At 35.4% G+C, this 12,759-nt stretch overlaps 1 protein-coding gene across 1 annotated transcript in view; it reads right to left on the bottom strand.

Annotated features, from left to right (window-relative positions):
* Positions 1–10: 10 nt before the first annotated feature.
* The window catches only part of STK26 (serine/threonine kinase 26), a 51,645-nt gene continuing 38,896 nt past the window's right edge, over positions 11–12,759 (bottom strand). Inside the window, exons 3-11 of the mRNA XM_074358840.1 lie at positions 11,914–11,970; positions 7,276–7,384; positions 7,029–7,186; positions 6,001–6,186; positions 4,742–4,890; positions 3,692–3,785; positions 3,205–3,267; positions 2,987–3,123; positions 11–1,794 (exon numbers count right to left, since the gene is read on the bottom strand). Coding sequence (XP_074214941.1) covers positions 1,770–1,794; positions 2,987–3,123; positions 3,205–3,267; positions 3,692–3,785; positions 4,742–4,890; positions 6,001–6,186; positions 7,029–7,186; positions 7,276–7,384; positions 11,914–11,970 — 978 coding nt within the window. The 3' untranslated portion in view covers positions 11–1,769. The remainder of the gene's footprint in view (positions 1,795–2,986; positions 3,124–3,204; positions 3,268–3,691; positions 3,786–4,741; positions 4,891–6,000; positions 6,187–7,028; positions 7,187–7,275; positions 7,385–11,913; positions 11,971–12,759) is intronic.

The raw sequence follows: 12,759 nt of genomic DNA, 5'->3' as shown, positions 1-12,759 counted from the left end.
AAACATTGAGGACCATGAAATTTAAATATTTATTTTTAACCCCCCCAAAACACTGAAGTATGCTTCACCGAGAAACAGTTTACAGGACTAATACCTATAATGAATAAGCAATACCACTGTCTATTCATGATGCAGTTGTGCTGTAAAGTTTCAAATAATCAATTTAAAAACTTGTTGCTTTTACTTTTAGAAAAATACTCATTTCATCCATGATATGAGGTGCAAAGTTTTTACCAGACCGCTACAACTTATAAACTGTAATTGAGTTTCAGTTACATAGCAGGTGAAAATTTTAACTGAACTATTACTTCAAAATACAATGTGTTAAAAATAATTGTTACAGTATAGGCACCAATGAAAAAATTTTCTTGGCAGGTGACACAACAACTTATTCAAGTGTCTGTATTATTAAAATAAAAAAGAAGAGGTAATGGCCTCTTCGACTAAAAACTGTATTCTTGAACATCTTTCTTTTAACATTTGGCAATTATTCAGATTTATTAAAATGACTTGTGCAAAAACCAAATTGTGCAGAGATCAGAACAATAAAACATTAACTGTCAAAACTAATTAATATCACTAATTCTACAACTATAAAATATAGCCCCACTTCAGGATTTAGGCAGGCATAATATATATACTGGGCTTAAATGGAAAAGATATTACCCCCATAACAGTACCATAAATATAACTGAAAATTAACTGTACAGTCTAACTTACCTTTGTACGCACAGAAATCATCCTGTACTATGTTTACTTTCATATGAATCAGAAAATACTTATTTAAATATCTTTTCAAAAATGAATAAATGACGCTTATGTATTGGAGTTATGAAGAAAAAAATGTATAAATAGTTTAGAGGACATTTTACTACCATGACAAAACTATGCTGGTGTGAGTTATATTCATACCTGTTGATCAGGTATTTAAAATCACAAGATGATCAGCTTCTTTCAAGGTCCCCAAATTTAAGCATGTAATATGTGATTTGAGTTGATTTCAAAAATGAATCCTGACCAATTCCTCCAGTATCACCAAAAACCCACCCTTGGCCAAGTTGGTATTGCTTTAAATTTCCAACCATGTTAAATAAGGGTCAATTGCCTCTTCTAAAAGAGAAGGTAAATAGTGCACACCAAGAGGTACCTCTGTTGCTACATGTTGCCTATAAATGCTTCGAACACAGGGCTCTCAAATGGGATCATCACTGAGCTGCCTGGAACATCAATACCAACTTGGTAGAAGAGTCCGTAGTTTTCCAGGTTTCATTTTTAAGAGACTAAAAACTTGTTTTAAGAATGTATGACTTGTTTCCACCTCCCCACCAATAGTCATTTTTAGAATATGACTGTGTTTGTTTTTTAAAAAGTGCGTTTTGAGGCTTGATGATTTACAAAAGTTGAATATTTAGGATGACTTTGAAAGACCTGTATGTTTCATGAGTGTACAGTTAACTAAAGATCAAAACATGAAAGGCATTCATCCTAGTAACTTAAGTAATTGACACCTAAAAGCAAAACTGTATCTCAACATTGACTAGAATACAGGTGAAACTATAGTATTAAAAGTTATTCCTTACAAAATAATCTCTTTAAAATATAAAGTGATAAACACCATCACAAAATAGTAATAGCTTCTTCCAAATCTTCAATGTTGCAAAGATCCAAAAGGCACATGGAGCTCATGAGTTAAGCATTGTTAAGCTTGAAGTAGCTTTGGTGGGTTTCTCTGGGTCCATATGAAATAGAAGCCAATAACAGCAAGTTTCTTAGGGGGATTCATCTGCTGAACACCTATAAAATTAAGGAAAACTGAAATTGATATACACCTATGCAGGTACATATTTTTCATCTGTATGAACGCTGTATGGAACTGATTCAGCCAACCGAATTCTCTCTGTTGAGTCTCATGCAGATGTTCAAATATAAAGAAGATCAAAAATCCCCTGTGCGTCTGATTTTACAACTTCCAATTGTTTGCAAATTGGAAAAGAGAAGGGGATGTTTCCATTAAAAACGAAGGGATTTTAAGAGGGGCTTTAGCTTATGAGTATAAATAGGCTTTATCAGCTAGAAGGATCTATGAGAGTATGCGTTTTACAGGCTGTACAGTTTGTTTCAACTTGATCCTAGAGGCATCACAAATACAAACAAATATAAAGATGCATGAAAAGTGATACAATGGGATTAAAGCTAAGGTTAGTATTGCTTTATAACTTGCTTGAGCTAAGGAGTTGTCTCTGTATAGGCATACAGAAGTCTTGTTTAAGAAGAGAATTGAAATATTAAATATAAGAACTTAATTGAATGTAAACAAAGTTAAACCCACAGTTCAAGAGACAGTATAGAAACTGAAGTCAAACATAAGAACCTTTTATAGTCTTCTTTGAGTTTATCTAAAATCTTTTCCTTAACTTTTCTTACGGGGGTTAAACTTCATGAACTTTAGCACTGAAACTATGTGAATAGCAGTGTGATAAGAGTAGTGGAAAGAATGAAAGCATTCTTAAATGGTATTTACAAGGGTCCAAATAATGTGCTCCATGACTTTTTGACTAGACTCCTACTAGCAGGAAAAGGGGGGGGGGGAACCCAGGCCATTTCATTTAGTGGAAAACTACCTTGCAATGCCCGAAGATGATAATTCCAAAAGCTAATCTTAAAGATGGATCACAAACAAGTTTTCAAGTATACGATTATTAAGAATTGACCTTGTAGGGGAGGGTATATCTCAGGGGTAGAGCGCATGCTTAGCATGCATGAGACCATGGGTTTGATCTCCAGTACCTCCATTAAATATAAAAAATAATAAATAAATAAATAAACCTAATTACCACCCCCCCAAAAAACAAAAAAAAAATGAATTGACTTTGTCAGGAAAAATTAAAATGACTGAATCAAGTAGGTAATTATATTATTGCATCATAAATCCACATCCAGCAGAAAATGTCAAAACAGGTTTTTAAAAATCACATTTCAAGCTTACTTTTGAAATTTTTCAATTAACTTCTTCACCATTTTATCTGTGATGCCAGGACAGGCAGCTTCAGCCACGGCAATACTTTTCTCCAGTTCTTCAATTGCCTGATTCCTGCTAGCATTATTCTCATCCTGCTGTTTAAGCTGAGAAAGATCAATAGTTATAACATTTAAAATGACTAACTTCTTAAAATAGATATCCAAAGCGAATCAATCTGTACTTACTTCAGCAAACGCAGGTGCGATTATCATAGACAAACAGCTCAGGGTTTGCACAAGATCTTGCTCCTTTGAACAAATATTATAGCTTATATACATGAAATTAAAGTCATCGTTTATGTGCATTAATTTGAATCCTTCCCCCGAAAGACCCAATACAAGGCAAGTCTCCATGCTTTCTTCCCATCACTAATTCCCATCCATCATCCAGGAGGCCTCTAACTTCTAGAATTACAACTGATATACATGATTCCACTGGGTTTAGATATCTCTAGGTAAAATGCATTTTAAAACATACCAATGGCCACTTAAATGAATTCTATGACCTTTTCTTAATTAGCCCAAAACTAGTGGCAAATGAAACATACTATGGACACAGTGAGGTAGACAGGCAGTTAGGGGTATTAACTTCTAACAATTTGGGGCCATAATAATCTCACTACATAGTTCAAAAAAGTCTATCAAGGGGAAGTGATCATCTCCATATACGTACTGCCCCATTCTGTAGTTTCTTTGGATCAGGCTTCTTTCGCACGGTGGTAAAACTCCACTCAGGATGAGTGTTGTTTTCCCTGCTGGTGGATTCCCTAAGGAGATTGCCAAAGAGACTTCTGTAAGTTCCTAAATGATTCAGCTTGGTGAAAACACGAAATCAATGCACCCAGACTCTGAAGAGAGAATTGTCCCAATGTATTAAAAAATCACTTGATCTCAGTTTCAGGTAGACACTACTTTCTACTGAAGAGTAGCAGTGTTTCTCAACTCTAAATGTGTACCAGAATTACGTGAGACCACCTCTTACTATCTTTAAAGCCCTGCCCCAACCCCTTCCCACTGACTAGATCAGGACCTCCTGCAGTGTGGCTTGTGAATTTTTTAAGGCTCCATGCTATTTTTTACCCCATTCAAAAGTTGGGCAATTTCTCATAAATGTAGGACTCAGAGAGTGTTATCTAAAGAAATTTGCTATTGCCTTTGGGTTGATTCAGCCAGTGGAATAGTAAATTCTGGTGTAGCCTACAGACTTTCTAGTCTAAATTAAGACATGGACTTAGAGGCTAAAATGTTAACATAAATGCTGCAGTTAAAAAACAGCACAACTGTTTAGGGGATACAAATCAGATACAGGTGAATATTTAAATGTACCTGTTTGGTACATGGCCAAGAGGTGGGAAAGGTTAGTTCTCCAGAGAGATTTTTTTTCAGGTTGTCACCAAAGTATGAGAAGACATAGCTCCTGATCACTTTGGGCAAACTAATAGAACACTTTTAATTGAGTCTTGTTCCAAAATTTTGTAGTGTACTCAAGTATCCACTAGGGGTTAGACCGAGACCATTTAAAACTAGAGCAATTCACTTCTAAGAAAAACATGTTCCCAAATTCATTCTACTCGGATCGTGATTTTAAAAGATTCTCAGTCTAAAGTAAAACTTTAGAATACAGTTTATATTTTATGCTAGAGAAAGCATATTGGATTGTAGTTAAAAGATATGCAACATTAAAATGGGCTAGCTACGTAAAAATTAAATAATTTGTACATACGAATCAGAACCCTCAGAATCAGATTCATCGTCACTGTGTCCCTCTGCCTTCCATCTCTTAAATCGATCGATCAGCTCAGTCAGATAAGAAGTCTTCTTTGAATTTTTCACAATGAATTTATGCTTCAGAAGTTCTTTAGCTGTAGGACGCTAAGGAACGAAATAGGTAGGATGCGTGAATATTTTTCTAGGCTCTTTGTGATTGCAAGGGGTGATAAGAAATCATTTCAAATATTAAGCTGAAAGGTGTAAAAGTATTTCTGTAGACCCGAGGACAACAAAAATGCCGTAGGACAATGGCTAATTCTATTTTTGAAGTGGTTTGAGGCAACCAAATTAAATTCACTACCTTGACACCAATTTGTTAAAGACCAATGGGTAAAAGATGGCCTACCTACCAGCAAGCTGGCAGCAGAGAAACACATGGCAGGATTTTGATAATTAAGTAAAATTTTAAAAACATTTCAGAATAATGCTTTAAATACTTTTATTATATTTACTGTAAATTGAAAAAAGGATGAAAACTAGCAAGGCTGTATTATTTTTATTATCTGCACACATATGACCCCCAGATTAATCCCTTCTCCATCACATATTAATTCATATTGCATCTAAATACAAATACCAGGTTCTGTGGGGGCTATTTTCCCCTATAGTATTTTATTAATATCAGAATATTCATTAGCAGCTTAAATGTAGTTAATCACGCTTAGACAGTTCTTGTATATTTCTAGTTTCTAGAAGTCATCCGACAGCTTTATTTTAAAAACAGTACAACAACTATAATCAAATTTTCCAGGTAGATGAATGGAGCTCATTAGGCTTCAGGAAAAAGTATACAATGTCAATGTTGGAATTTCTAAATGTTAAATTTAAAATAGTGAAATGTAAACATCTTTTCTTGAAAAATGAAAACACAGCTGAATAAAAATCAGCTGTGAACAGTTACACACATATCTTAATAATGACATTCTAGTAAATGAACTTTACTTCCTAAATTTCTTTCCCTCTGAAACAGGAAATGATCAACAGAATAAGGAAGAAGCTAGGGACCACAAAAAAAAGATGCAGAGGAAGGAGAGAAGGAACTACAGATCTTGTGAACTGAACAGAATTAGCAACAGAGAGGGAAGAATCAGGTTCCTGGGATGGATCTTAGACAGTTTTCACACGCATTGACTTCCTCACTGTTGAACAAAACCACGTTGGCTCTATGTAGATCTAATAATAGAAAACAGTAGAAATAGCATATATACTCACAAATGATGGATCTTTGTTCAGGCATGCATCAATAAACTCCTTAAAGGATTTACTAAAATCTCCGACAAGAGTTGGAGGATTATTTTTTGGAATAAGAAACAGAACTCTCATTGGATGCATATCGGAGTTCGGGGGCTCTCCCTTGGCGAGTTCAATAGCAGTAATTCCCAGTGACCAAATGTCAGCCTAAGGTAAGGAAGAAAAAAAATTACCTTGAAATTCCATTCCAACATATTGCCACAAAATAGCCTGTGGAACCGAATGGTCATACAATATTAAAATGTCTCAAGAAATGTGATGTTAATACATTTTTATTAATAGAATTCATTTAGTTAAAAAATTATCAAATTTCCCACTTTGTGCCAAGTACTGCATTCTAGGCACTGGGGATTCAGGTGGTGACTAAGACAAAAATCCCTGCTCTCAAGAGGCTTATGTTTTAGGAGAGACAGATAAATAAATAATATGATGTCAGATGGTGCTAAGTTTTGTGAAGGAAATAATAAATCAGGATAAGAGAATATTGAATGATGGGTGAAGCGGCTGCAAGTTTACACAGCATGGCTAGGGAAGACTACTCTGTGTAGGTAATGTTTAAGCAGAGACCTGATTGGGAGGAAGGTTATTCCAGAGAGAGGGAAAGGCAAGTCCAAAGGTCCTGAGGCCAGAGGGTACTTGCTATGATTATGGGACAGCAATGAGGCCACTGTGGCTGAAGCAGATAGAAAACAGAGGAGAGTGATAAGAGATGAGGCTGGAGAGGCAGACAAGGGCCAGACTGTGGAAAGGCACGTATGTAATTGTAAGAACTTTGGATTTTATTTCAAGTAGGAAGGGAAGCCATTGAAGGGAATAGGGTCCAAATATTACCAGCATCAAGGGAACTTATTTTTTAGCAGCAACCTCTAACATGACTCTAGCTTTAGAAATACTTTAAATGGAAGGAGAATTAAGGCAGTTTATTAAATCAGACAGTATGCTAATTAAACTTATTAAAAACAAAACAGTTTGTACAGGTAACACTTTACTTTTGAGTCATAAGCTGACTGTTGAATAACTTCAGGAGCCATCCAAAATGGTGTTCCCACAAAGGTGTTTCTTTTAATTTGTGTATCTGTCAGCTGGCCAGCAACTCCAAAGTCAGCAAGTTTAACATCTCCTTGTTCTGAGAGCAGGACATTGGCAGCTAGGAGGATAAAAGAAACGAAAAAAAAACCCCTCAGCTTCCTCAGAATGCATCTGTTTTTCTCAGGTTCATGTTAGACTTTTGTATACCTTTTATGTCTCGGTGAATTTTCTTTTCTGAATGCAGGTAGTCCAGACCTTTCAAAATTTCCTTTAGCATGGTAGCTATCTGGACCTCATCAAATGGACCAGCTCGCAGCTGAGGGGCAAAACACACACACACATACATGTAAAACTTTGGAATAATAAATTTCAAACTTGATATTATCTTTGAAATAAGGGAATCACTTAGATATGTGAAGCAGTTCTGTTTTATTAAGCCGATCTTTAAACAAATGAGAAAAATTCAAAAGGTGAGGAAAGAGAGTTAAAAAGTTAAGTCAAGGGGTTGAAAGGGTTTTTAAATGATTAGAGTCAATATTGAAAGATAACACAAGCAGTGTTACCTATATACCAGCTCCAAATCCTGAGGTTCTTAAATATTTATGTCAAAGATCTAAGAAATATGCTTAAATAATAAGAGAACTAGCTTTTTTTTTTCAGATAGGAAAAAAAGAAATCAGCTACTTAAATTTTGGCATTTGCTGTTTAAAGCTTATTAAATATTTACACTGAACTCATTTTTAGATCAGACACTCCATGAGATTTCTGCAGCAACTCAATTTGATCATATAGGTCAGCTGTAGCACAGTTCTTAGCACTTATGTATTAATGCATATAGCCTTTTTTGAGACTCTGATTTAAATTTTAACTAGGAATATAATAACTAAACTATTCAGACTTTCACTGTAAAAAAAATTATCAAATCATGGAGGGATACGGGTTTTCAAATAAATGTAACACATTTCCCTTTCTTTCCCCATCCCTGTACTAAAGCCAGTAGTTCCAACTGAAATACAAGGAAAGCAATGATTAGGTTTCAGGAGAACTTGTAATGGAATATCTGAAAATCTCTCTTTAAAATAAATGGTTATTTTAAAATTCTGGTACCTCATAAAGCACAAACAGTGGACTGTACAATATTATTACAGGAAAGGGTGGGAATCTAAAGTCAGAGCTGAGGTAGAGTTCTGTTTGCTGGAAGGAGGGAAGAGGTGGTGAAAATCAAATATTGCCCACTCTGCCTCACACTGGGAGGGATTCACAGCTCTTTGGCACCTTGTGTATTTCATCTTTCATGAATGCCATATTTATTCTGAATAAAGGGCACTTTCATGTTGAAATTTAACAGCTTAAAATAGAACACATACTTCAGTCTCACTATTTAATATTAACTATGGTCTGGATATACAGTATACTCCAGGGATGTTCATAGTTCAATAGGTGCCTTTCCTAGGTAACATTACCTATTTGCTTTCAAATATATCAACTTGTGCCCCAAAAGTTGCTATTCAAACAGCAATGATTAAAGTCATCTAAAAGGTGAAAATGGCTTATTTTTATTGATTGCTGGCAATGAAATTCTGAAGTACGATCAGATAATTTAAAGACAAACGTCATATTACTTAAGATTAGTACTTAGTATCACTGATCATAAAATGTTGACAGGGCTAGAGGAGGTATACCCTCAGTTACTTAGAAAATTGGGCAAGATACATATAAGGGGTACTAGCTATCATTCTGAAGGATTTCTAAAGGTGGCCTGGATAATACAGAATTTTAATGCAGAATTTAAAAATATATATTTAAGTAAAAACAAACAAAAAGGGGCCCTAAAGACCCATTAATTTATCTGGTATACTTAGGTCTAATTTATAATTCAGTAAAAGTAAAATCTCACTTAAGTGGGTACTGGAGGAGGATGGGAGGGAAACCTCCATAGCAGGGAAATGGGGATAGAACGGTGGTAGAGTTGGGTTTTTCTTGTTTATTATCAGAGAGAAGACGATCCCAAACCTTGTGGTTAAAACATTTCCTTAGTCATGATGATAATAATCAGAAAAGGAGAAATAAGGGAGTTGGAAAGTGAAGGAAGGTAAAGTAGATGGAACAGAGATTGTTCTTTTTAAAAATTTCCAGTGCAACCTTGGGAGAAATGATGCCCAGATCTTGGTCCACTGTACCTGGAGCGCACAACTGAACTTCTCTCCAAAGACTGAAGACCATACCATGTCTCTAATAGCTAATACTCCTGCCTCCAGGGCAGTGTGCTGGCCTTGCGTAATTTCCCTCTGTTGTCAACTAAGCATATGCAAGACAGTGACGTTTTCTCTTTCAAAGACTGTACGTACAGTTGTGGGCCTGGGCCGTTTCCCTCAACTCCTTTGACTTCCAACTGGCCCTAATACAGCATGTTATGTTACGCCGTCTCTTACGGTTACCATGTTGTTTTCCCACTTTTTCCCTTGGTGCTCATGGTTTATTCTATTAGCTTTATTACCTGTGTTTTTGTTGTAAGCCACTGTAATTCTTATTGGAAAGAAGTAAGGTATAGTAAATTCAATAAAATAACATACAATATGCTCAAAGTCTGTTCACATACAACTAAATTATGGGTAAGAATGGGAGGGAATCTTGAGGTACACACTACATAATGTTGACATAAATTACTAGTCATAATCATATTCCATTAGTCAGGCACCAGTTTAAAGGGATGAACACTCTCTACCCAGCATCTCTCTTGTTTTCTCCTGTCCCTGGTAACAGTGCCTTCCTCTAAGCCTAATCCTTTCTTTGGTCCCCCAAATGATAGCATTCATTTGTACAGCAATATATATGAGGAACAAATAGCACATTTTCTCATCATTTGCTCTCCCTACAAAGTCCAGTTAAATGAGGTTTATAATTAATCACAATATCATTAAATGTTAGAGCTAGAAAAACAAAACTAGAGAGATTACTAATTTCTTTGTTTAATATTTGAGGAAATTAAGGCACAAGTTCAATGGCAGAACTGGGATTAGGATCTCGGTCTCTTGATTTGTAGCCACTACAGGGCTAAAAACATTTTTATGTTTATTGACTTTATGCTAATTGCTATGTGTTCTATTTAGGAAGAGATCAGAATGGCAGGATGAGATTAAGATCTCACAATCATTTCATTCAGAAATTTCATAAAACTGACCAAACTACTACTGGGGACACAGATTGTATTAGTTAGGGCTGGGCCAGTGTCCAATGCTTAAACTTGCTATCTGTGTTCCCGACGAAAGCCGTGCACTAGCTTTGCCAATGCCTACAAATCAGGGAAGTGACATGGCGAGCACCTTAGGGGACTGGATAAGGTAACTGTGATAAATTTGGAAAGGGCTTGTAATATTTAAAAAGTGGAATGAGGATCATGGAGCAATTGTGAGGCTTCTTGTGGAGCTAATGAAAAAACGATTGCGTAATAAAACTATGTGACAGGACAAATAGAGATGAGATCACTTAACTGCCGGGGGAGAATGAGCTCTGACTCTGAACGCATGAAGGATTATTATACAAAGAAACACCAGTTATGCTCTCTCACTAGAGAGGAGAGAGAAAGAAAAAAATGAACTTGAGCTTTAGGATATAAGAATTACATTAGACGCAAGGAAGGATTACCTAACTTAGCAACTGATTAAACTGAAATGAATTCCTAGTAGATGAGTCTCTCCATCAAGTTTAATTACCATTTCTTTAGAATGGTTTAAGTATGGTTCTGTCTAAAGGGAAGAAAATCGCTTTTGGTCATTTCTATTCATAGGATTATTTGAAACTTTGGAGTCATTGGCAGTCAGGATGAAAGGCTTTTAAAAATATTTGATTACTTTCAGTCAGACAAACTCATCTCCACTTTAAAAATGAAGAATTAAAATATTACTTGGTGATCTTAATCATCTAACACTTTATTTTTAGAAACAGCATACAATTTCAAAGCAGAAGCATATTATATAAAAGCATATGATATTAAAGATAAAACAGAACTTAGTACAGCTTCTTTGTTTTATAGGATATCCAAGTCTAAGGAATTTATGTGTCTTGTTCACAGTCATAGATTTAGTTAAAAATAGAGCCAGCACTGTAACCTCAAACTCCCAGTGGTCCTTCTACTACACAAAGGTGTCTCTAGTCGTTCCTATTGAATTTTAAATACGATGTCATATTACTAAAGATTTTAAAGTGGGAGAGAACAACACTGATAGAATCAAACTTGGTGGAAACAAACAGTGTTTCTCAGAAACATTTTGTGCGTGAACACATTTTCACGGGGTGGAACTTTTCCCACACACTACAGGATTTTAGCAGCCTGGTCCCTGCCCACTGGAATGGCTATGGCACTTCTAAGTCACTGTGACAAAAATGCCATCACATTTCCAAATGATCTATAGAGGGGCAGAGAGAACTCTGCAGAGAGCTGGCTCTGTAGGCCTACTTGGTTAGAACCCAAGAGACATTTTTAGTGACAGTTACCTGAATGATGTATTTTTAAAAACGTAAGAATACTCAATCTTTTCTGGGATAAGTATGTAAAGCAAAACTCTAAACTGATAGCAACTGTCGCACACTCATTCCTAATTTCATGGCGGGGGGAGCTTTATTTTATTAAGCTATTTGTATTTCTTATATACTCTTAGAATGCCAGCAACATGCTCCATCCTGTACTACAGTTCAGTCTACACAGGAGTAGTGGTCCTGAAGAGAGACTGAACATATTAACTAAAGCAACCACATAGCTTGCCTCCAAAGCCATTGCTTACTCCAATTTAAAAAAGTGGAAGTATGGATGTGAATGTGTGTATGTAATTATTTTAAAATACTTACAAGATCCAGTGCTGAACCGCCACCCAGGTATTCCATTATTATCCATAATTTTGAACCCTGTAAAAGCCACAAAACAACTTAATAATTATAAACCTAAGCCAAATAATTATACTAACATAAATGTTAAATCTGACATACTAATGTACTGGTTCTAAAATATAGGTTTAAAATTAATTGTTTGGAAGTCAGAGTATATTTTCCCATAGAACATTACAAATGAAAGTTAAGTTCTCAGTCTTGACTCTCCCTGAAACCTATTTAGCATATGAGATAGCTTAAAAAATTAACAAATTATTGTTTCCTCCTGTCAAACTATTAGCAATTTTTATAAAACCCAGAAAAAATAAATAATAGATTTAAATTATTATTTTGAATGATGACATTGAAAGGAAAAGATAGTTATATTAAAGAATAAGGGAGGAAATGAAGACTGTAGAAATTGTGAATGGGGTTTCTGGGTGCTTCTCATGTGATTTCAGAGTTTGAGGACACTGGAGACCGTGACTTATTTTAGTTTTTGGCTTTTGTTTTAATGTACTTTACAGCTTTTATCAGCCATGATTAATGGGGCATTTTTTTGTACATATACTCCTAGAAAGAATGCTGTCCCCTTCTTGTCTCTCAGGGTAAATGGATAAGAGAAAGGGAGTGTGTAGCTTTAAAAGCATTATGAATACTCCAGGTAGAGTTAACTTCACTGTATGTTGTACAAGAGCAAATGGAACTCATAGGGGGAACACGTGTAATTAACTTACAAAACAGGTGTATACATATACACATCATGCAGCAATATCTGATAAAAATTGGAATAAATCATTAAAAAATTTTTTCAGCTATAGTTTGAAA

The sequence above is a fragment of the Camelus bactrianus genome, chromosome X, assembly GCF_048773025.1.
Source record: "Camelus bactrianus isolate YW-2024 breed Bactrian camel chromosome X, ASM4877302v1, whole genome shotgun sequence".
NCBI classification, from domain to species: Eukaryota; Metazoa; Chordata; class Mammalia; order Artiodactyla; family Camelidae; genus Camelus; species Camelus bactrianus.
Note: the sequence above shows the minus strand (reverse complement) of the source record. Positions and strands in the feature narration are given on the sequence as shown.